This window comes from Balaenoptera ricei, chromosome 14 (assembly GCF_028023285.1).
Source record: "Balaenoptera ricei isolate mBalRic1 chromosome 14, mBalRic1.hap2, whole genome shotgun sequence".
In the NCBI taxonomy this organism is placed as follows: Eukaryota; Metazoa; Chordata; class Mammalia; order Artiodactyla; family Balaenopteridae; genus Balaenoptera; species Balaenoptera ricei.
The window spans coordinates 6,551,911-6,576,189 of NC_082652.1; the positions used below are offsets into that span (position 1 = coordinate 6,551,911).

At 44.1% G+C, this 24,279-nt stretch overlaps 1 protein-coding gene across 4 annotated transcripts in view; it reads right to left on the reverse strand.

Annotated features, from left to right (window-relative positions):
- Positions 1–24,279, reverse strand: part of DNAH10 (dynein axonemal heavy chain 10) — a 149,108-nt gene that overhangs the window by 69,306 nt on the left and 55,523 nt on the right. For all 4 annotated transcript variants that reach the window (XM_059893951.1, XM_059893950.1, XM_059893949.1 and 1 more), the window contains 11 exons: positions 23,565–23,718; positions 21,454–21,687; positions 19,273–19,395; positions 16,334–16,567; positions 14,590–14,813; positions 9,099–9,368; positions 8,769–8,952; positions 6,976–7,110; positions 5,659–5,811; positions 2,633–2,821; positions 361–507 (listed from right to left, as the gene is read on the reverse strand). In XM_059893951.1, coding sequence (XP_059749934.1) covers positions 361–507; positions 2,633–2,821; positions 5,659–5,811; positions 6,976–7,110; positions 8,769–8,952; positions 9,099–9,368; positions 14,590–14,813; positions 16,334–16,567; positions 19,273–19,395; positions 21,454–21,687; positions 23,565–23,718 — 2,047 coding nt within the window. The remainder of the gene's footprint in view (positions 1–360; positions 508–2,632; positions 2,822–5,658; positions 5,812–6,975; positions 7,111–8,768; positions 8,953–9,098; positions 9,369–14,589; positions 14,814–16,333; positions 16,568–19,272; positions 19,396–21,453; positions 21,688–23,564; positions 23,719–24,279) is intronic.

A 24,279-nucleotide genomic window follows, 5' to 3' on the forward strand; every position in this document is an offset into this window, starting at 1 on the left:
CCCCTCTGGCTTTTATTGCAAAGAGGAAATAACTCATGCTCGTGCTTTCTAGAGAATTTTGTTCATCCCCACCCCTCCAGCCCATCATCCTGCAATTGTAGGTTGATTATTATCATTTAAGTATCACAAACATTGGCACCATGAAGACATTGAACTGGACCTTATGGTAATAAGCCAAATTAGAAGAGAACAATGTAATGAAGAAGAGACCAAATGAAGGCCAGACAAGTAAATGAAGTGACAGCTAAGAATAAAACTTTCTCTTGATACCTGTGCTCCCTGTCACCTCCATCCCAGCATTTATTCAATACACAGGAACCAAATTAAAAAACCAGAGAACTTAGAGCACGTGGCCCCTACCTCCCTAAGTTCAGAAGAACCTCTCTTCAGCTCACCAGCCATCACCAACACTGATTTAAGGGCTCTGAGTCCAAAATCATAATGATGTTGCTTGGAGAGCTGCTCCCGGGCCAGCTTATACAGAACGGTCATCTTTTTGGCCAGAGTCTTTTGTGATAGAAGACAATGAAAAATAAATGAAGAAAATGCCCTGAAAACACCAGAACCTCATGACACAAAGAAAACTGACATAAAGATGTTCAGATGAAGCTGCTCTACAAACCAGCAAATCTTGCCTCCAACAAATACCAGGATGGGTCCTCCGTTTTTAACAGTGACAAATTACGACCTAATTTAAAAGAACACCAGCCTTACCAGACAGAGTTGGATGACAGTCCTTGAAAGCCAAGGAAAATCTTAACCACCTTAAAGAACAGAATTCATACAACTTTTTAAATCATAGAGATTACACTCCAGAAATTTGCTTCCTTTGACCTAAACATGTTATTAAAGCTTTCTTGTAACTGTTTTTGAGGACAAGTCATCCACCTGGTCTACATCAAGGATTCAAAACTTGCTGGTCCCTATGGATGGCATGGGGATTTTGCTCATTGAAACTAAGAAGCAGAGATCTCTCCACTCTGGCTCAAAATCCATAGACAATAGGATTGGCAATAAGAGCCGTTACCAAAAAACTGCAGAGAAGCAACCTAACAATCCTTTATCTTAAAAATATTCGCTATTTTGCACTTTTTCCAGAACCTTCTGGGGAAATGTATATATATAATCTTTTTATACATACTTTAAGAGATGATAAAGGAGTTATCTCTATATATATATATTTTAAAGCCACATATTCTCAAGGGCACGAGGCTTAGTGAAAAAAGCCCACCTGAAAGGGTTACATGTTGTATGATTCCGAGTATAGAACATTCTAGAAGTGATGCAATTATAGTGATAGAGAATGATTGGCAGGTGTGAGTTAGAGTTGGGGGCAGGATGTGACTGCTAAGGGCTGACACGAGGGAGTTTCTCTGTGGCGATGGGACAGTTCCATGTCCGGACTGTGGCTCCAGTTACAGGAACTCCCCTACATATAAACCTTCAAGTTGCGAACTTTCAAAGATGCGAACGTGCGCTTGCATGTCCGAGCACGTCAGTTCACGTGTCTGGCGTACATTGTCACGTGCGTGCATCCTCTACAAGTGGTTGTGCTTTTTTGTGTACTTTACAGTACTGTATAGAGTACAGTAGTACAGTAACTTTATTTCTTGCCTGTTCACTCGATGCCAGCCCCTGTAGGCCAGCTGCTGAACTGTACTGCTGTGCTTTTCAAGGTACTGTACTGTAAGATTAAAAATGTTTTCTTTATTTTTTGTGTTTGCTTGTTTTTTATGTATTATTTGTGTGAAAAATATTATAAACCTATTACGGTACAGTACTATAGAGCCGACTGGGTACCTAGGCTAACTCTGTTGGACTTATGAACAAATTGGACTTATGAACATGCTGTCGGAATGGAACTTGTTCGTATGTAGGGGACTTACTGTATTCTACACATGTGATTATGTCATAGAGCTATACACACACACCAGAGAGTAAGAGAAGGTGAAACCTTGTGGAATCCAAATAAAGTCCGCACTTGAGTTAATAGCATTGCACCCGCATCAGTTTCCTGGATTTTTAAAAAAATATTTATTTATTTGGCTGCACCGGGTCTTCGTTGCGGCACGCGGGATCTTATTTTTTAGTTGCTGCATGTGGGATCCAGTTGCCTGACCAGGGGTCAAACCCAGGCCCCCTGCATTGGGAGCACGGAGTCTTAACCACTGGACCACCAGGGAAGTCCCAGTTTCCTGGTTTTGATGTTATCACTGCGGGAAGCTGGGTGAGCGGTACCTGAAACTCTCTGGACTACTGCTGCCATCTCTTGTGAGTCAAATGATTCCAAAATAAAAGTTATAATTTTAAAAAGAGAGAAAGGGAGGACTTCCCTGGTGGTCCAGTGGTTAAGACTCTGCGCTTCCACTGCAGGGGGCACAGGTTCAATCCCTGGTCGGGGAACTAAGATCCCACATGCCGCGCAATGTGGCCAAATAAATTAATTTAATTTAATTTAAAAAAATGAGGCACTCCCAGCTTTAAAAAAGAGAGAGAGAGAGAGAGAGAGAGAAAAGGGAGAGAGACAAAGCAAAACAATCTGAAAAGCCACACGGAATGAAGACGCCCCAGGGCCCCCGTCTGCGAGCAGACCCAGGCGGGTGCAGGGACGCCTGGCGCTAAGGGACCTCACCTTGGCCCAGAGGAAGCCCTCGGAGAACAACATGATCTCGCAGATCTGCTGCAGGTCAGGCACAATCACCACCACGGGCCGGAACAGGGCCTTCACTGACTCGGGCAGTTCCGTGCGGCCCGCGTAGCCGGGGTTCATGGTGATGAAGATGCCCATTCTCGAGTCCAGGGAGATCTCCTGCCCTTCAAACTAGGGGACGAGAGGAAAGGACGGAAGGATTATGCTGCTGGCCAGCCTACCACGGGGCAAGGAGGCCTGGGGAGCCACACGGCTCTTCCTTTCATGGGTACAAGACAGACACCACCGTCTGTCTCTTGCCCTTTCCCGGTGATAAATGCAGAGTCCTCGTGCTTACGGCCTCAATGTTCTGCGGTGCCCGCCTCAGCCGACCCCCAAACTCTGATGTGAATCAAGGGTCTGTCCACTTGAGAAGTAGCTGATGTTGGGAAAGTGTGCAGCCGGGGGTTGATTCGAGGCACTGTGTGACCTCCAACAGGTCACTTACCCTCTCTGAGTCTCTGTTTCCTTTTCTGCAAGGTTGTGGCAGTTAAACGAGACAACATATTCAAGAGAACCCAGCCCACTGCTTCGCACAAAGCGGATTTTCATTCATGTTAGCTGTCACTTCTCTCCCCATTCCCACCTTCATGCTGGTCTGGCCGCCTGGGTGTCCCCTGGACCCTTCCGACAGAATCCCACCTCAGCATCCTTCAGGAAACCAGCCTTTGCCCTCCAGGGGCCCCACGGACCAACAAAATGCAGAAGTCTCTATATTTTGAGTCTCGTTAGCCTACAGTTGAATTTCAACTGTCTTAACTTTCCTCTCTACTAAGATTTTACTATTTTATTTCTTTTCGTGGTCCACCAGAGAGACAGACGACAGATGTTTTATTTTTAGGAGGCACAGGCTGCCTCAGTGACAAGAGGGCAGCGCAGCCTGAGAGCTGACACTCCCCAGAGGTGAAGGCTGCTGTCCTGTCTCTCACGTCTCCGTCTCTGCACTGAGACTACCCTCACCCACGCCTCAGTACCTCATGTGAGTCCCGGATCAACCTCTGGAGACAAGACACAGGCCTGCTCTTAAAAACACAGGCTTCTAGGGACTTCCCTGGTGGCGCAGTGGTTGAGAGTCTGCCTGCTAATGCAGGGCACACGAGTTCGAGCCCTGGTCTGGGAAGATCCCACATGCCGCGTAGCAGCTGGGCCCGTGAGCCACAACTACTGAGCCTGCGCGTCTGGAGCCTGTGCTTGGCAACGAGAGAGGCCGCAATAGTGAGAGGCCCGCGCACCGCGATGAAGAGTGGCCCCCACTTGCCACAACTAGAGAAAGCCCTCGCACAGAAATGAAGACCCAACACAGCCAAAAATAAATATAAAAATAAATAAATAAAATAAACAAATAAATTAATTAAAAACACAGGCTTCTAGGGACTTCCCTGGCGGTCCAGTGGTTAAGACTCCACACTTCCACTGCAGGGGGCGTGGGTTCTGTCCCCGGTCAGGGAACTAAGATCCCGCATCCTGCATGCCACGCAGCACGGCCCAAAACACAAAACAAAACAGCTTCTAGAAACCCAAACGCATTGCAGGCTCAATGTGCCTCCCATGGGAGTAGTAAGCTCAGCCCTAAAATGTTTCACAAGAACTAATTAATAGAAATCCATCCGGAAGCCTCTAAGGTTTAACAGTACCCAGTGTACATAATCCCTTGACCATGAGCCCTGAGGTCCAGGGAGAAAGCGGGTGGGGTGCAGGGCCGCAGAGGCGCCCACAATGGAATCCTCACCAACCCATGCTGAATTTGGGTCCTGAATCTCCCAAGGAGGCTCTGTGGGGCCTTGGAGGATGTACAGGAGTTTTCAGGTGAAGGAGAAAAAAGGACAATTCCAGGCAGATAGGGATGTATATGGCGTCCCAGGGCATGGAATGTCTGTGGAGCAAGTGGCATAAAGTGACAAGTGTTCAGGGCACGCAGGGGCGAGGACAGCGGCCGGAGGAGCAGGAGAGCAAGCTGGGATCACAGTGTAGGGAAACGGCCCAGCCACTCTGGTCCCTGTTGTCAGAGAACTCACTCCGGGCTACCTAAATTACATAAGATCCTGTTTCTCCAAATTCTCAACCAGTTTGATCTGATGTAACTTAATACAGACATCCCAAACTTGAGCCTACAAATGTATGGTTGGACGGGGAGAGATTAGTAAATTCTCAAAAAAATTTTTAAGTTTGCCTTTTCACTTTGATAACAACCTTAATAATCTTCCTCATTACAATGCCGTAATTTTACCAGGTACGAAGGCAAATTTTCTTGTTCACTGTGAAAATTTCTTTTTTTTTTTTAATTTTTTTTTTAATTAATTAGTTAATTTATTTATTTTTGGCTGTGTTGGGTCTTCGTTTCTCTGTGTGGGCTTTCTCCAGTTGCGGCGAGCGGGGGCCACTCTTCACCGCGGTGCGCGGGCCTCTCACTATCGCGGCCTCTCTTCTTGCGGAGCACAGGCTCCAGACGCGCAGGTTCAGTAATTGTGGCTCACGGGCCTAGTTGCTCCGCGGCATGTGGGATCTTCCCAGACCAGGGCTCGAACCCGTGTCCCCTGCATTGGCAGGCAGATTCTCAACCACTGCGCCACCAGGGAAGCCCGCTGTGATAATTTCTACTGAAGATATTTTGATTGAATGGAACGTTGATTTTTTTTTTTTAAGTCATTTTTTCTCAAATTTGGGAAGAATATTTTTTGACCTTGAAAGGGGGTCTTACACATCACTTATTTGAGAATCCTGTCCTACCCGTCTATAACTATTAATCACATGTCTGGAATTATTTTGAAGTTCTTAGACTATTACAGTCCTTAATTATCAAAGATGTTGATAATTTGGAGAAACCCAATGATCTCCACTTGAAAGCAGAAGTTGGGCAAATCTTCATCTAGGGGGAACCTGGTCTGGATAGACGACTGTCCACCACCTGATATTTCAGCACGTTCCCAGCCTGGGGACATGATCTGGGCTGGCTTCACACTTATCCTCACCTGGAACCTGGTTAACTGATGGATCAGAGCGTTTCGGATCGTCTGGATCTGGGACGAGATGACTGAGAGCACAGAGGCATCGATGCGATTAAACTCGTCAAAACAGCCCCAAGCCCCACACTGAGCAAGGCCCGAGAAAATCTTCCCGACGGCCTAGGATGAAAGAAGTGTCAGGACAAGGGCAATTTTCATCTTGAAAACTGCAAGCAATCCATGTATGGATACCATTTTCTAAATTAGAAGCGAACGACGATCAGAACCTACTGTATAGCACAGGGAACTCTACTCAGTGCTCTGTAGTGACCTGAATGGGAAAGAAATCCAAAAAAGAGGGGATATATGTATATGTATAGCTGATTCACTGTGCTGTACAGCAGAAACTAATACAACATTGTAAAGCAACTATACTCCAATGAAAATTTTAAAAATAAAAAAGCAAATGACAATCATCAGATTGGCAGAGAAGAGCCACCCCAGTAGTGGATCTTCCTGGCAAGACTTCCAAGGCCTCTCGTGGGCCAGCTCCCACTCACAGGATGTCACAAATTAAGGAATTTTAAAACAATTTTTATTGGAGTAGAGTTGATTTACAATGTTGTGTTAGTTTCTGCTGTACAGCACAGTGAATCAGTTATACATATACATACATCTACTCTTTTTTAGATTCTTTTCCCATATAGGCCATTACAGAGTGTTGAGTAGAGTTCCCTGTGCTATACAGTAGGTCCTTACCAGTTATCTATTTTATATAGAGTAGCGTATATATGTCCATCCCAATCTCCCAATTTATCCCTCCCCCCCTTTCCCCCTGGTAACCATAAGTTTGTTTTCTACATCTGTCACTCCATTTCTGTTTTGTAATTAAGTTCAAGGATTTCACAAATTAAGGATTTTAACGTAAAAACCCAGATTTCTGGCTTCTCTTGAGATGTTGGAAAATCTAACAACACTGGGTCCACTTTTCCAAGTGGCAACAATTGACCTAAGCTCAATAGCGGCTCCCCCTTTAGATGGAGCTTTGCTTTCCAGTTGGCCACAGTCCCCACCACTCTCTATTGTCTGTCTGCTGCTTTATTCATTTACACTATCTAGCTGACTCCAGTGGGCATTTAGTTTGGGACTCTTGCTCTACATGCTGCTAACAAAGAGATACAGCCAAGTTCCTAGACTGTGATGGTGAAACGTTTCCTACTATGTTCCTCCAGCTGTCACCATGTCATCTCATGGAAGCGTATGAGGTGAAATGCCTTCCCACCCTGACCCCCTTTTAGCTCTCTGCCTAAGAAGACCGTACCAGAAGTGACGCCAGGGCCTTACTTTGTAATCCATGCCTTCGCCGCAGTTGGTTACAACACAGAGCAAGCCCAAGGCTTTGGCCAGGTCCTTGGTGGTCTCAGTTTTGCCAGTACCTGCTGGGCCAGCAGGGGCCCCACCCAGATACATGGACAGCGCCTGTTAGAAGCCAAATGCAAAACATACGTTGTCTGATTCACGGAAAGAAACAGGTGTCAATTCCCAGTTTGTGACAGTCTATGCAGGAATATATAAATGGCAATGGACCAGTTCACGCTCACCTTTTCTGACAGTCACCATTTTTTTTAAGTCTTTATTGAATTTGTTACAATATTGCTTCTGTTTTATGTTTTGGTTTTTTGGCCCCGAGGCAATGTGGGATCTCAGCTCCCCGACCAGGGATCGAACCTGCACCCCCTGCATTGGAAGGCGAAGTCTTAACCACTGGACTGCCAGGGAAGTCCCTGACAGTCACCATTTTTAACATTTCTTTTCTGTCTTTCTCCGTTGACCTCACTGACCACTCCCCACCCCGCCCCCCATTATATAGGAACCAGTGCACCAGGGACTCTGCAATATGCTGGACTCTGTACCCACCCTGAGGACCATGCCTAGCTGAGGCTCACAGAAACACGGACATCTGTGCAGGGAAGGATTAATTTTGCCCAAAGAAAGGTTTGGCCCTTTGTCTCTAGATCCTAGGAGCTGACCTCTAAGCCCTCAGAATGCCCTGCCTGAGAAGGGTGCCCTTGTTTATCTGGGGACCTTGGGCCACGCCGGACAGGCTAACAATGTGATTTATGGTGGGAGCCTTGGGCCACATGGTATCATCAGGTCAACTTCTGCAGGGTCTGGGGACTAAGGTCAATCATTCAGGGGGTCAGTCATGTCTGCATGACAAGCCCCCAGTTAAAGTGCTGGCCACCAAGGCTCGGTGGGCTTCCCTGGGTGGCAGGACTTCACACGTGCGGCCACACAGAGCTGCCAGAAGAAATGATGCTGTCTGGACAGCTGCATCAGAGAGGAAACTGAAGGCTGGCATCTCCTGGACCCTGTCCTATGCCTTCTCCCATTGCTGATTTTGATCTGTACCCATTAGCTGCGAAAACCATAACCATGACCATAATGGCTTTACTGAATTCCGTCATTCCTTTTAGCAAACTATTGAACCGGAGGGTGGTTTTAGGGGCCGCCTGAACTTGAAACAGCCCAATCCCAAAAGGCGGCACGTAGGTCATATTCCAAACGGAAACTCCTTTATAGATTTTCAAAGTGTAACATCCCTTACTCTCAGCATTAACTTCCTGGGGCTGCCGTAACAAAGTACCACAAACTGGCTGGCTTAAAACAACCGAAATGTATTCTTTCACAGTTCTGGAGGCTAAAAGTCTGAAATCAAGGTGTGGGTAGGGCCACACTCCTTCCGAAGGCTCCAGGGGAGGATCCTTCCTGACCTCTTCCAGCTTCTGGTGGCCCCAGGTGTCCCTGGCTTGTGGCCGCATCCCTCCTGTCTCTGCCTCCGTCTTCACATCACTTTCTCTGTGTCTCTGTGTTCTCTTCTCTTCTTACAAGGACGTCAGTCACTGGTATTAGGGCCCTAATCCAGGATGTTCTCACCCCAATCCTTAACTAATTCAATCTGCCAAGACCCTATTTCTAAATAAGATCACATCTGAGCTTCTGAGCAGACCTGAATTTGGGGCAGGGTAGGGGACACTGGTCAACCCAGTACACCATCACCATTACCATAGACACCCTTAGAGAAAAACACATAACCCCAGGGGAACGATCACCAAGAGAGCCAGGCTGCCAATCACCTGAGTGAGAGTCAGGTAAATCCGGTCCGTAAGGGGCGTGACAACCAGCCTCCCGTTCAAACCCATGTACTCGTAGCCGTAGCTGAAGGTCCCCGTGCACTGGCGGACGCTCAGCTCATCTGGTTCTCGGTCCCAGTAGAACCGCAGCTGACTTTCCCATTCGAACTCCCGGGCCTCGAGGATGCTGGAAGGTGAGCGACGGGGGATAAGTGAAGAGAGACAGAGATGCAGCAGAAGGTGGGCAAGGGTGAGGAAGGAGAGACGCTGAGAGAGGCCAGAGGACGACAGAAGACAGGTTTCCAGACGCCAGTGCCCTGAGCAGGTCCCTACCTGCCCCGTATGAAAGAGTCAACTATATCTCGGGCATGCACGTCGATGATGAGGACAGTGTTGTATTTCTTTCTGTCGTTTCTGCTCAAGGACGTGGCGATCCGAGTGACCAGCTCATCAATCTGCCGGTGCATCTTCCGGCCGTAGTTCTTCATGGCCTGCTTCTCCCCTTGCTGCACTTTGCGGAAGACATCTTCCACCTCCCAGGTCCACCACACCTGGCTGGCGGCCAGCACCACCATCCCTTGGTACAGGAGCATCCAGTCGACCCTAAGGGAAAAGCATGTCTTCAACGAGATTTTCCCAGGATTGGGACCGAAAACGGTCCTGTCAAGAATCTAATTCTTCCAAAAGGCAATCCTGCTGTACACTGTTGTAAATTGGTACAGCTACTATGGAGAACAGTATGGAGCTTCCTTTAAAAAACTAAAAATAGAACTACCATATGATCCAGCAATCCCACTCCTAGACATATACCCGGAGAAAACCATAATCCGAAAGGATACATGCACCCCAATGTTCACTGCTGCACGATTTACAATAGCCAAGACATGGAGGCAACCTAAATGGCCATCGACAGAGGAATGGATAAAGAAGACGTGGTACATGTATACAATGGAATACTACTCAGTCATAAAAAGAATGAAATAATGCCATTTGCAGCAACATGGATGGACCTAGAGATGATCATACTAAGTGAAGCAAGTCACACAGAGAAAGACAAATATCATATGACAGTACTCATATGTGGAATCTAATTTTTTAAAAAGATACAAATGAACTTATTTACAAAACAGAAGCAGACATAGATATCGAAAACAAACTCATGTTTACCAAATGGGAAACTTGTGGGGAAGTGATAAATCAGGAGCTTGGGATGAACATACACGCACTACTATATGTAAGACAGATAACCAACAAGGACCTACTGTATAGCTCAGGGAACTCTACCCAATATTCTGTGATAACCTAGATGAGAAAAGAATCTAAAAAAGAATGAATATATGTATATGTATAACTGAATCACTTTGCTGTACACACTAAAACTACAATGTTGTGTAGACACAACATTGTAAATCAACTATGCTCCAATAAAATTAAAATATTAAAAAAAGAATCCATTTCTTTCATACAGATGACCAACAGGCACATGAAAAGATGCTCAACAATGTTAATTACTAGATAAATGCAAATCAAAACTGCAATGAAGTACCACCTCACACCGGTCAGAATGGCCATCATCAAAAAGTCTACAAACAATAAACGCTGGAGAGGGTGTGGAGCGAAGGGAACCCTCCTACACTGTTGGTGGGAATGTAAACTGGTGCAGCCACTACAGAGAACAGTATGGAGGCTTCTTCAAAAACTAAAAATAGGGTTACCGTATGATCCAGCAATCCCACTCCTGGGCAGATATCCGGAAAAGACAAAAATTCTAATTCAAAAAGATATATGGGGACTTCCCTGGAGGTCCAGTGGTTAACACTCCATGCTTCCACTGCAGGAGGCATGGGTTCAATCCCTGGTCAGGGAACTAAGATCCCTCAAGCTGCGCCGTGCGGTCAAAACAAAAAGATATATGCACCTCAGTGTTTACAGCAGCACTATTTACAATAGCCAGGCCATGGAAGCAACCTAATACAATGGAATATTACTCAGTCATAAAACAGAATGAAATAATGCCATTTGCAGCAACATGGATGGACCTAGAGATTATCATACTCAGTGAAGTCAGTCAGACAAAGACAAACATCATATGATATCACTTATATGTGGAATCTAAAAAATAATACAAATGAACTTATTTATGAAACAGAAACAGACTCAGACATAGAGAACAAACTTATGGTTACTAAACGGGAAGGGGGGAAATAAATTAGGAGTATGGGATTAACAGATACGAACCAATATACATAAAATAGATAAGAAACAAGGGTTTACTGTATAGCAGAGAGAATTATATTCCAAAAAAAATCTATTTCTTTGATCCGGAATAGGGACGGCAAAGTATGAGCTGCAGGTAAGCAAAGGAGAATAAAACTCTTCTGGCCAGATAGTAGAACACCAGGCCAACAGAGACATGCACATGAAAAAGTTACAGGTGCACGACTGTGTAAAAGATGCCAGATCACTTTAAAGATGTGTCTTTACAGATGTTTAAAAATTATTTAACATTATGGGCATATTGTAAGAATTTTTAAATTTTTAAAAATTCCAACAAAAAAATTATCTCTGACCACACCCCCCCGTGGTTCCTTGTTATAGTTTCCTGAGTGTCACTCGGCACTCTTTTCCATTCTCATACAAGCCTGTTCAAAGTTCAAGATACACAAATGGGGAGAAGGGGCTGTGAGGGCTGTTTCTCCAAAATCGGCATCAGGGAACACAAGCTACACTGCACCTTGTTTTTCTCACCTATTGGTTCTAGTGGGCATGCGTCTAGGTCAACGGACATAGGTCTGACCCGGTCCTCGTCAGAGCTGCACGATATTTCAGAGCATCAAAGTATCGCAATTTAAGCAGACGTCTCCGCACTGATGTCTATTCAAGTTGCTTCCAGTTCTTTTGCCAATACAAACAATACCACGGTAAACATCTCTCTACATCGTTTGGCACTGTCTCGAGGCATTTTTGGTTGTCACAACTGGGAGAAAGGGTATTGCTGGCATCTAGTGGGTGCTAGAGGCCAGGGATGCTGTTAAACAACCTACAATAAACAGGACGGTCTCCCACAGCAAAGAATTATCCGGGCCCAGATGTCAACAGCACCGATGGTGAGAAACCCCGCTTTATGCACATCCTGAGGAGTCAGAGCGGCTTCTACTGTTACAGACCAGAATCCCAAGTGCAGGGCAACCAGTACAAAAGCACTTTTTTGATAGTTTATTTTAATAGGAATAGTCAAATTACTTTAAAACGTTGTAGCAATCCGTCCCCCCACCAGCCATGCATAGTGCTGTCCTTCTCACCACACCCTCTCCAGCGCTAGGCATTAAATTCTTTTGAATTTTTTGCCAATCTGAGAGGTGAACAAAACAATATCTCATTCGGCCTTAATCTGCAGATCCTTGATGACCAGTGAAGTCTTTCCTCTTTTCATATGTTTATCAGCCACTTGGATTTCCCCTACTGACATACTAATTTCCAAAGCTGGTAAGTGCCTTGAAACACATTAGGGCAAACTTTTCTTCTAAATCGTACCTAAAAAAATAATGGACCCAGAGCTATAAGTTCCAATCCAGTAAAAGTGACTGCAAATGACGAGTCATTATCTTGATGATGGACAATTAATGGCAAAATAAATTTTAAAGAATATTTAAAACAATAAAAAGTATTTGGCTTTAACGTCTTGCGTTAAAAGTGTGCGGTGCCTCTAAAACCTAAATAGTATGTATACTTATGGTCCCGACACACAAGAGAGATGTGACAAAGGTGATGGAGGTCCAGAGGACGGTACTGAAATGACGAACAAAGATGGACCTTGCGAAAGGCAGCAAACCTGGGAAGCAGGAAATCAGGAGAGGTGGAAACACTATAACCAGAGAAAATAAAGCGGTTCAGGGCAGAGCTAAGATGAACGTGACGGTGTTTGGCAAATCCCAGGACGGCGGGTGTGCTCTGGAGCTACATACACCTGGGCCTGCCCTCTCAGTGACGCTGAAACATGTCCGCTCAAGTAAATCAGCATTATCATTTCAGTGACTCACCCCCTTCATTAGGAGCGACAAGTTCCCTTTAGCAGAGGGGTATCTAGGTGAGGAAAGGGGTGGCTCGGACATTTCCCAGTTAATCAGGTTGCATTCTCTTAACTCTGTCTTCCACCAACCACACGTTGTCACACATGGCAACACCCTGGCAAAGTAGTAGTTATGAGGCAAATAAAATGAATAAATGCAGATATAAAATTCATACGATTTGGGAACATTGCAGAGATTTTTAGATATTCTGCGATCTCTACTTCTGAAGGGCAGTGGTTTCTGTCTAGTTCAGTTTTGAGACAGCATCAGCACAGTGATTAGCCCAGAGCAGGAATCCAATAAACGCTAGTAAAATGAATGAATACAGCCCATGATGGGCTAAGGCCACCTCCTATCAGCTCATGAGAGGTAACTGACAAATATTCAGGAATTTTGCAAGCGGGGTGTTAAACTTCTTACCATTATTCCATTCAGCTTTTTCTTTTTTTTTTTAAATTTTGGCCACGCCGCACAGCTTGCTGGATCTCAGTTCCCCAACCAGGGACCGAACCCAGGCCCTTGGCAGTGAAAGGGTGGAGTCTTAACCACTGGACTGCCAGGGAATTCCCTCCATTTAGCCTTCTTGAAATCAGACATGCGGGAGTATTTACACCATGGGAATTGGGAAATGCTCTACAGCAAAGCTTTTTTTTTCCCAGAGAGCTAGTTTACCAATACACCACTGAATGTGTATGTATGTGTATATATATATATATATATATATATATGGACACCTGATTACATAAAGAAGTAAACCAATTTTTTCATATGGTGCAAAACCTAAGAAAAAGCAGGATCCTAATCAGACAAATATTATGCTCTGTTCTAATAATTTATTTAAACAGACATTTTCAGTTTGCAAAATCAAAAAGGCAGCATGCGAAACCAAGAGGACGGTGCTCTCATGATAATAAAGACTTTATGTCTGCATAAAGGCCCTACCAAATACACAACTCTCCTGGAAAGTTATCCAAAGATGCTTTACGTGCTTTGAGTTCAGCCCTCTTAGCCACTAGGATCAGGCATGGTTCAGCTCAGTGCTTGGAAGCTTCTAGGCCACAAAAATCAAAGAATGATTGAAATTCATCAACTACTTTAGAAACAACTTTGCCCATTAACCTACACATAGAATCCACCTTAATGAACACCTGGTTTCTGGTGGGTCACTAGGTTCTGCACACTTGAGCTCAGAATCCCCTGGGATATTGTGAAAACCCAGATCCCTGGGCCCCACCCCAAGAATTTCTTTTTTTTTTTCCTAATATTTATTTGTTTGTTTGTTTGTTTATTTTGGCTGCACCAAGTCTTAGTTGCAGCACGCAGGATCTTAGCTGCGGCACGTGGACTTCTTGATTGCAGCATGTGAACTCTTAGTTGCGGCATGCATGCGGGATCTAGTTCCCCAATCAGGGATTGAACCCGGGCCCCCTGCATTGGGACCATGAAGTCTTACCCACTGGACCACCAGGGAAGTCCCCTGAAAATTTCTGTTGGGGCAGGTTTGGGGTGGGGCCCAGGAATATGCATTTCTAACAGGCTCCCAGGGATCCTGATGCTGCCGGTCCGGGGACCACACTTTGAGACGGGCTATATGAGGTGATCCTTACAGGACAGATATACATCAGCTAATTTAGCTACGGCAGGAAAAGAAAACCTCATTTGAAATGTCAGTTGATCTACTCCAAACCTTGAAAATTGATCCATTGTGACCATAAATATGATAAAGTAACACACAATCACACTTACAATCTTACCTAGTTCTGTCTTCACAGTATCTAAAGATAGCCTCTTTGGTAATTAGCCTGTTAGTTCTTCGCATTTCATTCAAAATTGCTGTCATCCAGTCCTCCACGCGCCCCTCGGCCCGGATGATCTTCCGGAACTCCATGACCTCTCCTTCTGCTGAAATCATGGCAGACACCAGTTTTTCTCCACTGTCCCCGTCATTAAACCTCAGCAGTGCTATGTTGTCGTACATCTGCAATACAGTGGGAGAAGCCACCCTGTAATACCTTCCCTGGGTTCTGGAATCAAAGAACAGCCTGCAGCGCCTCATCACACATCAGTGCTGCCAGGATGCCAGCAATAGCATCAGAGACCACATGCTAAATAGATGTCCATTCATTCAATGACAAACGTTCATTGGGTACTTTCGCTTATCCTGAACTATGCAAAGCTCTGTGGTAGATTAAACAAAAAGAAAGAAAGAGAAGACAGACTTCCCTCCAACACACACTCTTGAGATTCTAGGGTATATGCTGATATGGAGAGGTATCTGGATATACGGACCAGCTGAAATCAGCATTAATCGAAGGAAAAGTATTGCATTAAGTACTTGATCCTTAGTGCTTTATTTATTTGGAATAAAGGAATTGCTCAAAAACACTGGTTCTCCACCACGGATGATGTTGCCCCCAGGGGACACTGGGTGCCATCTGGAGACATTTTTGGTCGTCATAGCTGGAGATGGATGCTCCTGGCATCTATTGGGTAGAGGCCAGGGATGCTGCTGAACATCCTACAATGCACGGGACAGCCCCCCATCCCACCCCCGACACACACATATACACAGAGAGAGAGAGAAAAATTATTTGGCCGATGCCAATAGTGCCAAGGCTGAGAAACCTTGCTCTGGGCTGATACTAAATATAGAGCTTTGATTAGTTGACCAAAGATTATTCCTCGCCCAGCTCTGACTCTCTATCACAAGAGACAGTTTTGTCTGTTGTGTTTCCTGCCATTCAATATCGCTCACAGATACACATACGTTTATATAAGAGTATGAAAACACGGGCTGGAAGGAATTACATCATAGTCATGATAGCAGCTGCCTCTTGAAAGTGGAGGAAGAACTGTGAACGGGGATGGAATAAAGAGTATGTCAACTTTATCTCTACAAATTTATTTTACCAAAAAAGAGACAAAGCAAATATGACTAACTGGTAACAAGAGTGTCAATTCTGGGGGGTAGATAAGGTTCTTTAGCCAACACTGTAAGGCAGGCACTGTTCTAAGTACTTTACAAACATTAACCCACTTAATCTTTATCGTTATAAATTTTTATAATTGGAGTTATCTGCATTTACAGATAAGAAAACTGATGCCCAGAGAGGTTAAGTAACTTGCCAAAGGTCACACAGCAAATCCATGTAGAGCCAGGATTTGAACTCAGAAACCTGGCTGGATGTGCTATACCACTATCCTGTATTGTCTCTCTGCTTATTATATTAGTCTTTGTGTATTTCTGTATTGTTTTAGTTTCTCCAAATAATGTTGTTTGGGGGACTGTGGAAAAAGAGCAACAGATAGCAGCTGAGTGCTGGTGTGACTTCAGACTACAGTGGATTTCATCAGATTTATGCCTCAAATAAAAACCCCAGCAGCGTTTCACAGTCTTAAACCCCTGGGTTGAACCGAACTGTGTAGAAGACTTGAATACAACAAACTGCAGTTACAGAGCTTACGCCACCTCTCTCCTGGGAGCCCCGGGGGGCTGACCTTGATCATGTGCTCCTGGACGCAGAGGGGGTCACTGTTGCCCAGGATGCTGAGTAACTCGTCATCAGAAATGAAGAAGAACCTGGGGAAGGCGTTCCTCTTGGAATCCAAGTAGTCGTTCAGGCTCTTCTGGCACTTCTCCAGGCCCTCGCTGATGTTCTGCAGGTCTCTAAGGCGGTTCGGGGCCTCACAGCATCTCTTGATCACGGGGTCTTTCAAGGTCTCGCCCATGATCTGGACAAAGTCAAGAGGACAGCTGTCAAGCCAGGGAAGCAGGAGCCTGGCTCTTGTCCCAGGTGGGCATCTGCCAGGGTCCAGGCACAACAGAGCAAACCCAACAAACCAGAACCTCCACCTTCAGGGAGGCCAAATTGGCAAAAACCGTTAAGTGTTTAAATAAGCACCTTCAGGGACTTCCCTGGTGGTCCAGTGGCTAAAACTCCGCTCTCCCGATGCAGGGGGCCCGGGGTTCAATCCCTGGTCAGGGAACTAGATCCCACGTGCCGCAACTAAAATCCCACATGTGGCAACAAACATCCCGCGTGCCACAACTAAGACCCGGCACAGCTAAATAAATAAATAGATAAATATCTATTTAAAAAATTAAAAATAAATAAGTAAATACCTTCTAATGTACTATATATACATAACTTACTTATCTCCGATGTTTATTTTTTTTCCATCTTCCCGCTAGAAGGTCAGCTGCCCTGCGTAGAGATCTTTCTGTCTTTTGTTCAGTGTTTCCCCAAGTGCCTACAACGGTGTCTGCACACAGCAGACCCTCCATCAGCATTTGCTGGATGAATAAAGCCAGCAGTTTCACTCTGAGCAATTTGTATGCACCTGAATATTCCCCACTCTATATAATGGCAAAAACATAATGATAAGAAAGGAAAGGAAAGAAAAGGAAATAGCCTAAATGTCCAACGAGAGGGAATTAGGTCAATCATTTGCTGTGACAATTTAGATGTTTATTTACTGAAATATATGATGAGGATGTTAAATTTTTAAAAGATCATACTGATAAGAATGATCCTGGGGGCTTCCCTTGTGGCGCAGTGGTTGAGAATCTGCCTGCCAATGCAGGGGACATGGGTTCGAGCCCTGGTCTGGGAAGATCCCACATGCCGCGGAGCAGCTGGGCCCGTGAGCCACAACTACTGAGCCTGAGCGTCTGGAGCCTCTGCTCTGCAACAAGAGAGGCCGCGATAGTGAGAGGCCCGCGCACCGCGATGAAGAGTGGCCCCCACTCGCCACAACTGGAGAAAGCCCTCACACAGAAACGAAGACCCAACACAGCCAAAATTAAAAATAATAAATAAATTTTTTAAAAAATTTAAAAAAAAAAAAAGAATGATCCTATTTCATAGAATAATTACATATTTATTGATATGTTTACATAGGAATTAACAAATTCTGGAAAGATACATGTTGAACTATTGAAATGGTTATCTTGGGCATGCGATTGTAGCTATTTTTTCCTTTCTTTTTCTTTCTTTTTTTTTTTTTTTTTTTTTAATTTATTTTATTTATTTATTTTTGGCTGCATTGGGTCTTCATTGCTGTGCGCGGGCTTCCTCCAGTTGTGGTGAGCGGGGGCTACTCTTCATTGCAGTGTGCAGGCCTCTCATTGCAGTGGCTTCTCTTGTTGCAGAGCATGGGCTCTAGGCTCACGGGCTTCAGTAGTTGTGGCACGCGGGCTTAGTAGTTGTGGCTCGCAGGCTCTAGAGCGCAGGCTCAGTAGTTGTGGCACATGGGCTTAGTTGCTCCGCAGCATGTGGGATCTTCCTGGACCAGGGTTCGAACCCATGTCCCCTGCATTGGCAGGCGGATTCTTAACCACTGCGCCACCAGGGAAGCCCTCTTTCTTTTTTTTTTTTGCTTTTTTATAATGTCTAAGTCCTTCTATAATGAATAGGTATCTGTTGCGTAATTATTTTAAGTTTAAAAAAAAGCTTATGCAGATGGATAAGAAAAAAAATCATGAACTCTAATGGACAAAAGAGATCCAAAACGTGAGCTGGCTGCCCGTAGCTGGAGAGTACAACAGCATCGCTGAGTAGCAAAGCACCTGGGCTTTGAGGTCAGGTGGGCTGGGTGAAAATCCTCACCCCACTAATTACTAGCAGCAGTGACCACTGGTACCACCCTTTCTGGAAGGACTTTAAAACGAGCATAGTCTTTCATGGGTAATTTACTTGTAAACAATCTATCGTAAGATACCCTAAATATGGAAAAAACTTTAGACACAAACTACAAATTATTTATGAAAGCAAAGAATTTTGCTTCAAACAAGGTGTCCAGTTACTAGACAATAATCAACTAAATTAATGTCAAGCCACTCACCAGAACATATAAAGGCATTAAAACATTTTCTCAGATAGTTTCATAATATAAACTATGTTTCTTGTAATATTAAGAGAAAATTATAAAATAGGATTATACAAAATGTCTTTATTAGTGTGTTTTTAACCCATAGACATAGAAAAAAGATAAAAGAAATATATATTAAAGGTGATGGAACTATGGAAGATACATTTTTCCCTGCTTTTCTACATTTTCCCAAGCTTTTTACACAAGTACTATTTTTTCTTTTTTTTTTTTTTTTTGCCATGCGTCACGTGGGATCTTAGTTCCCAGACCAGGGATTGAAACCACGCTCCCTGAAGTGGAAGCGCGGAGCCCCAGCCACTGGACCACCAGGGAAGTCCCACAAGTACTACTTTTATAATAAAAAATAAATATGAAAACCTTCTAGTGCCATAGGCCAGTGGCTTAAGATCAAACAGAAACTTTTACTGAAGAGATTAAGTTCATATACAATGATAGAAAAAATTGAGAAGCTGCTAATAGACAAAATACTACATGCAAATATGTAAGTAAAAGTATCTCAAATCACTGTTCTTCTTTCAAGACTAAAATAGAAGCCAGTCACTTGCCCTTTTAAATATTCTATCGATGTTGTCAAACTTCTTTGCTTCATCTGGAAGTTGTGATCTGTTATCTCCACCGATAAAGATGCTTTCCAGATACATCCATTTTCTCTGAACCAACATCCAAACCTGTAAATGCACAATGTTACCATCAACACAGGTTCCCAGGTACCTCGAGCTGTGTATGGTAAAATCCCACCTTAACACGGGACAGATTTAAACCAACTCAGGTCAAAAGACTTTCCAGGCAAGAGGGCAGAGTGAGTGCATACACTCCTTTCCAAATATATAGGAATGATAGAGGAAGCGTAGCTAAATATTCTAAAATACACAGCCACACTCAAAAGCAAAAGAAAACTCTCCACACCCCAGCCTGGGACAGGGAGGAAGCTTCTAGTTGGGAGCAGTGGTTGGAGCCCTGTGACCCAGAGGACAAACTGTGCAGAAGCCCAAGCAAAAACTGACCCAAATACTACGTGACCCACAATTCCACTCCTAGGCATAGACCCAGAAGAACTGAAAACAGGGACTCAAAAAGTAGTTGTACACCAACACTTACAGAAGCACTATTTCATTAACCAAAAGGTGGAAACAACCCAAATGTCCATCAACAGGTGAATGGGATACACAAAATGTGGTCCATCCACACAATGGAATACGATTCAGCCACAAAAAAGAATGAAGCACTGACACATTCTACAACATAGATGAACCTTGAAAATATGACGCTAAGTGAAAGAAGCCAGACATAAAGGTCACATACTATATGATTGCATTTATATGAAATACCCACAATAGGTAAATTCACAGAGACAGAAAATAGACTGATGTTTGTCAGAGGCTGGAGGGAGGAGAAGTAGGGAGTAATTGCTGTTTAATGGGTATGGGAATTTCTTTAGAGATGATGAAAATGTTCTGGAACTAGATAGAGGTGGTGGTTGCACAACATTGTGAATGGACTAAACGCCACTGAATTGTGGACTGTAAAACGGGTAATTGTATGTTACATAAATTTCATGTCAATTAAAAAAAGTTGGTCCTAACAAAGAAAAAAAGCAGTACTAAATCCAGGCTGACAGATGCCACTAATAAAAAGTAATAGAAAATCGGCACAGCATTGTAAATCAACTATACTTCAATTAAAAAAAATAAATTAAAAGTTTTAAAAAAAGTTTAAGTAATAGACAAAGAGCAAGTGACGGAAGCCCATGCATGACCACACTCCTAGCCAGTGAAGCAGGCCTGGCTTCATCCCACCCCAAGCTCAGGGTGTGGCAAGTATAAGGCACTTGCCTACAGTCTGAGGAAGAAAACAAGGCAGCCACACAAAACTGGTGAAATGATCCTGGGTTGCTCACAGAGGTCTGGACACAAAGCAAGAAAGCCCTAAACCCCCTAATATAAGAAAAATCAAAATCACACAGAGAAAAACCCCCTACCATGAAAGAGAGTCACCAAAAAAAAAAAAAGTGGTGGGGGGGATTGTCCTAAGAAAATAAAAAGTAGAAGGAAATCAGAAAAGGGCTTTAAATATGTTTAAATTCTTCAATGTGATAAAAGAGGTGAAAGCATTCTTGCAACAAGAACAGGACAGTATTAAACAAGAATAAGGACATATGAAAAAGCACTGGGCTTCCCTGGTGGCGCAGTGGTTGAGAATCTGCCTGCCAATGCAGGGCACACGGGTTCGGGCCCTGGTCTGGGAGGATCCTGCATGCCGCGGAGCGGCTGGGCCCGTGAGCCACAATTACTGAGTCTGCGCGTCTGGAGCCTGTGCTCCGCAGCAGGAGAGGCCGCGATAGTGAGAGGCCTGCGCACCGCGATGAAGAGTGGCCCCCACTTGCCGCAACTGGAGAAAGCCCTCGCACAGAAACAAAGACCCAACACAGCCATAAATAAATAAATAAATAAATTTATTTAAAAAAAAAAAAGTAAATTATAAAAAAGTGGTCCACATCAAAAAAAAAAGAAAAAGCACTGATTAGGAGTCGTGGAAATTAAAAATGCATTCATTGAAATAAAAACTCAGATTGATGCTTCTAATCATCCCTCCCCCCCAAAATAAATCAAAGACAGAAAAAGTATGAAAGAGGATCATTAGTTTCTAAGCACAAAATATTCTCACACAAAGTTTCCTTCCTGGTATGACTCAGCTCCTTCCCATCTTTTGCGTGTCTTTTTCCTCACCTCAATGACTTCCCCTATTAGAGAAAGCGTTTTCTCCCATTTGTGAACAGTCTGCAGAAAAGGCCCCACAAATCTGCTTCCTGAGATGCTTTGCAGGTTGAAAGTGTTGTCATCCAGGCACTGGATAATATCATCAACAGACCCCAAGACGTAGCCTCGCTCCTGGGTGCCTTTGTAATACTTGACCACGGTAAATTTCATATTTTCCCACGTGTCCAGGATTTCCTTCACAGCCTGGCCAGGAATATGAAAAGAATGATTCAGGCACAAGGATTGAAAAAACAGAACCCCAACCCAACAGCAACTTGCTGAGTTTGCCATGGATCAACTCAAACCCAGAGTTCCAGTCAGTGTTCCGAATAAGCAGAGATTCTGGTAATCCTAGTCATCATTTACCGAGCACTTGCTCTGCGACAGGTAAGCACGTGCCATTCACGATCTCCTTAGTCCTCAAAGCACCTCAGTGAGGGAGGGATTATTATTACCCACACTTTACAGAGGCAGAAACTGGGGCTCAGAGCGGGGTTGGCTTGCCACATTCACTCAGCTACTGAGGGCCAGAACCAGGGTCTAAATTCTGTAATCTGCCTCCAGTCTACATCCTCATGAGATCCTGCCCCTCTGTTTACTCTACTGTGAAGCAAAAAAATCAAATTACAAATTAATATGCCTATTTTTATGACATTTTCAAAAACACCCTGTCAATATTTATGCATATGTGTATATAAAAGTATGTGTATATATAGGTGGTGTATATGTGTGCATATGTACGTAAGTATATTATGGGTATATGTATGTGCATGTGTATATTGCGCCTGTGTATACATGTGTGCATATATGTATGTGTGATACATATGTATTTATGTACATGTACATAGGTGCATGTTATGTGTATATATGTGTGGGCATGTATGTATATGGGCATACTACTCATGTATGTGGATGTGCATGTATATGTATTTTATACATCTGTGTGTATGTGTATGCATGGATATATGTGTACATGTGTACATATGTGTATATGCATTTTTTTTTTGGTTGCGCCGCGCTGCGGCATGCGGGATCTTAGCTCCCCGAGCAGGGATCAAACCCGGGCCCCCTGCAGTGGAAGTGCGGAGCCCTAACCACTGCTGCCACCAGGGAATTCCCTGTATATGCATTTTAAAGTGTTAAAGGAGGGACTTCCCTGGTGGCAGCAGTGGTTAAGAATCTGCCTGCCAATGCAGGGGACATGGGTTCAATCCCTGGTCCGGGAGGATCCCACATGCCACGGAGCAACTAAGCCCGTGTGCCACAACTACTGAGCCTGAATTCTGGAGCCCACAAGCCACAACTGCTGAGGCCAGCATGCCACAACTACTGAAGCCCGTGCGCCTAGAGCCCGTGTTCTGCAACAAGAGAAGCCACAGCAATGAGAAGCCCGCGCACCGCAACGAAGAGTAGCCCCCGCTTGCCGCAACTAGAGAAAGCCCGCTCGCAGCAACGAAGACCCAATGCAGCCAAAAATAAATAAATAAATAAAATAAAAATTTTAAAAGCTAGTTAAAAAAAGAAATAAATAAAGTGTTAAAGGATATATCCTAAAATGTTAATAATTTATCTTCAGGGACCTCCCTGGTGGTCCAGGGGTTAAGACTCCGCGCTCCCAATGCGGGGGGCCCGGCTTCGATCCCTGGTCAGGGAACTAGATCCCGCATGCATGCTGCAACAAAGAGCCCACACGCCACAACTAAAGATCTTGCATGCCACAACTAAGAGCCCACACAGCCAAAAAATTAAATATTTTTTTAAATAATAATAATAATAATAAAATAAAAATAATAAAAAATAATAAAGATAATTTATCTTCAGGTGGTAGAATTATGAATGATTTGTTTATTTTCTCAGTTTTCTACCTGGAACACCCATTATTTCTTTAATAAATAAGTCAAGAGTGAAACTATAATTAAGAACTAAACCATTTAACTGGGGCAGAAATTCTATTTCTAGAACAGATCATTCTTCCTTGCTCAAACATAACAGGTGTCAGAGCAAACGGGTCTTCTCTCTGAATTAAAAAAAAAAAATTCTCTATTTTTTCTGTACCGTTTTACAACTGAAAATAGTCCTACCTTCTCAATGGCTACCTCCTTGACGGCCGACGTCACGATCTCGTTGAGAACATCTGTGTGTGTGTGAAGCTCCACAGCAAACATGTTTTCCAAGGTGAATGTTTCAGTCATTTCAAACATCACGCCCGTTTTCTCCATAAGCTCTTTCCAGTGCCTAAAGGTGCATCCACATTAAAATCTCTCTGTCTGCTGAGTTTAGTGATGGATTCAATTATTCCCTCTTTAACCACAGGATAAAATCCCATCATAAACCCTTCTTGTAATGGAATTCGGAAATACGAGGACATCACTGGAATTATCTGTCCAAAGTTTTCCAAGATCCCACTGGCTGCCGGAATTAAACCCAGGAAACAACATGTAGAAGATATTTTCTTAGATGGCTAGTCTTCACTACCACCTAAGAAAATACACAGCTTTTCGTTTGTTGGTAACTGCTTCTGCACGGTCTCTAGACGGGTGATCCCAACCTCTCTTGGATCACTCAGCCTGTCTGAGACCCTGGTGCAAATTACGAGCACTCGTGTGTTGGATAAACATTCAGCAAGCACTAACTCTGTGCAGGCAGTGGGCTGGCTGCTGGGGGTTCACAGTGACTCAGAGGCAAGGCCCCTGCCCTGGGGAACACTACCAGCGACTTGGGGAGACAGTCAGTGACCGATAAAACAAATCTATAAATTAAATAACCGCACACTGTTTCGAGCACTATGAAAAAAAA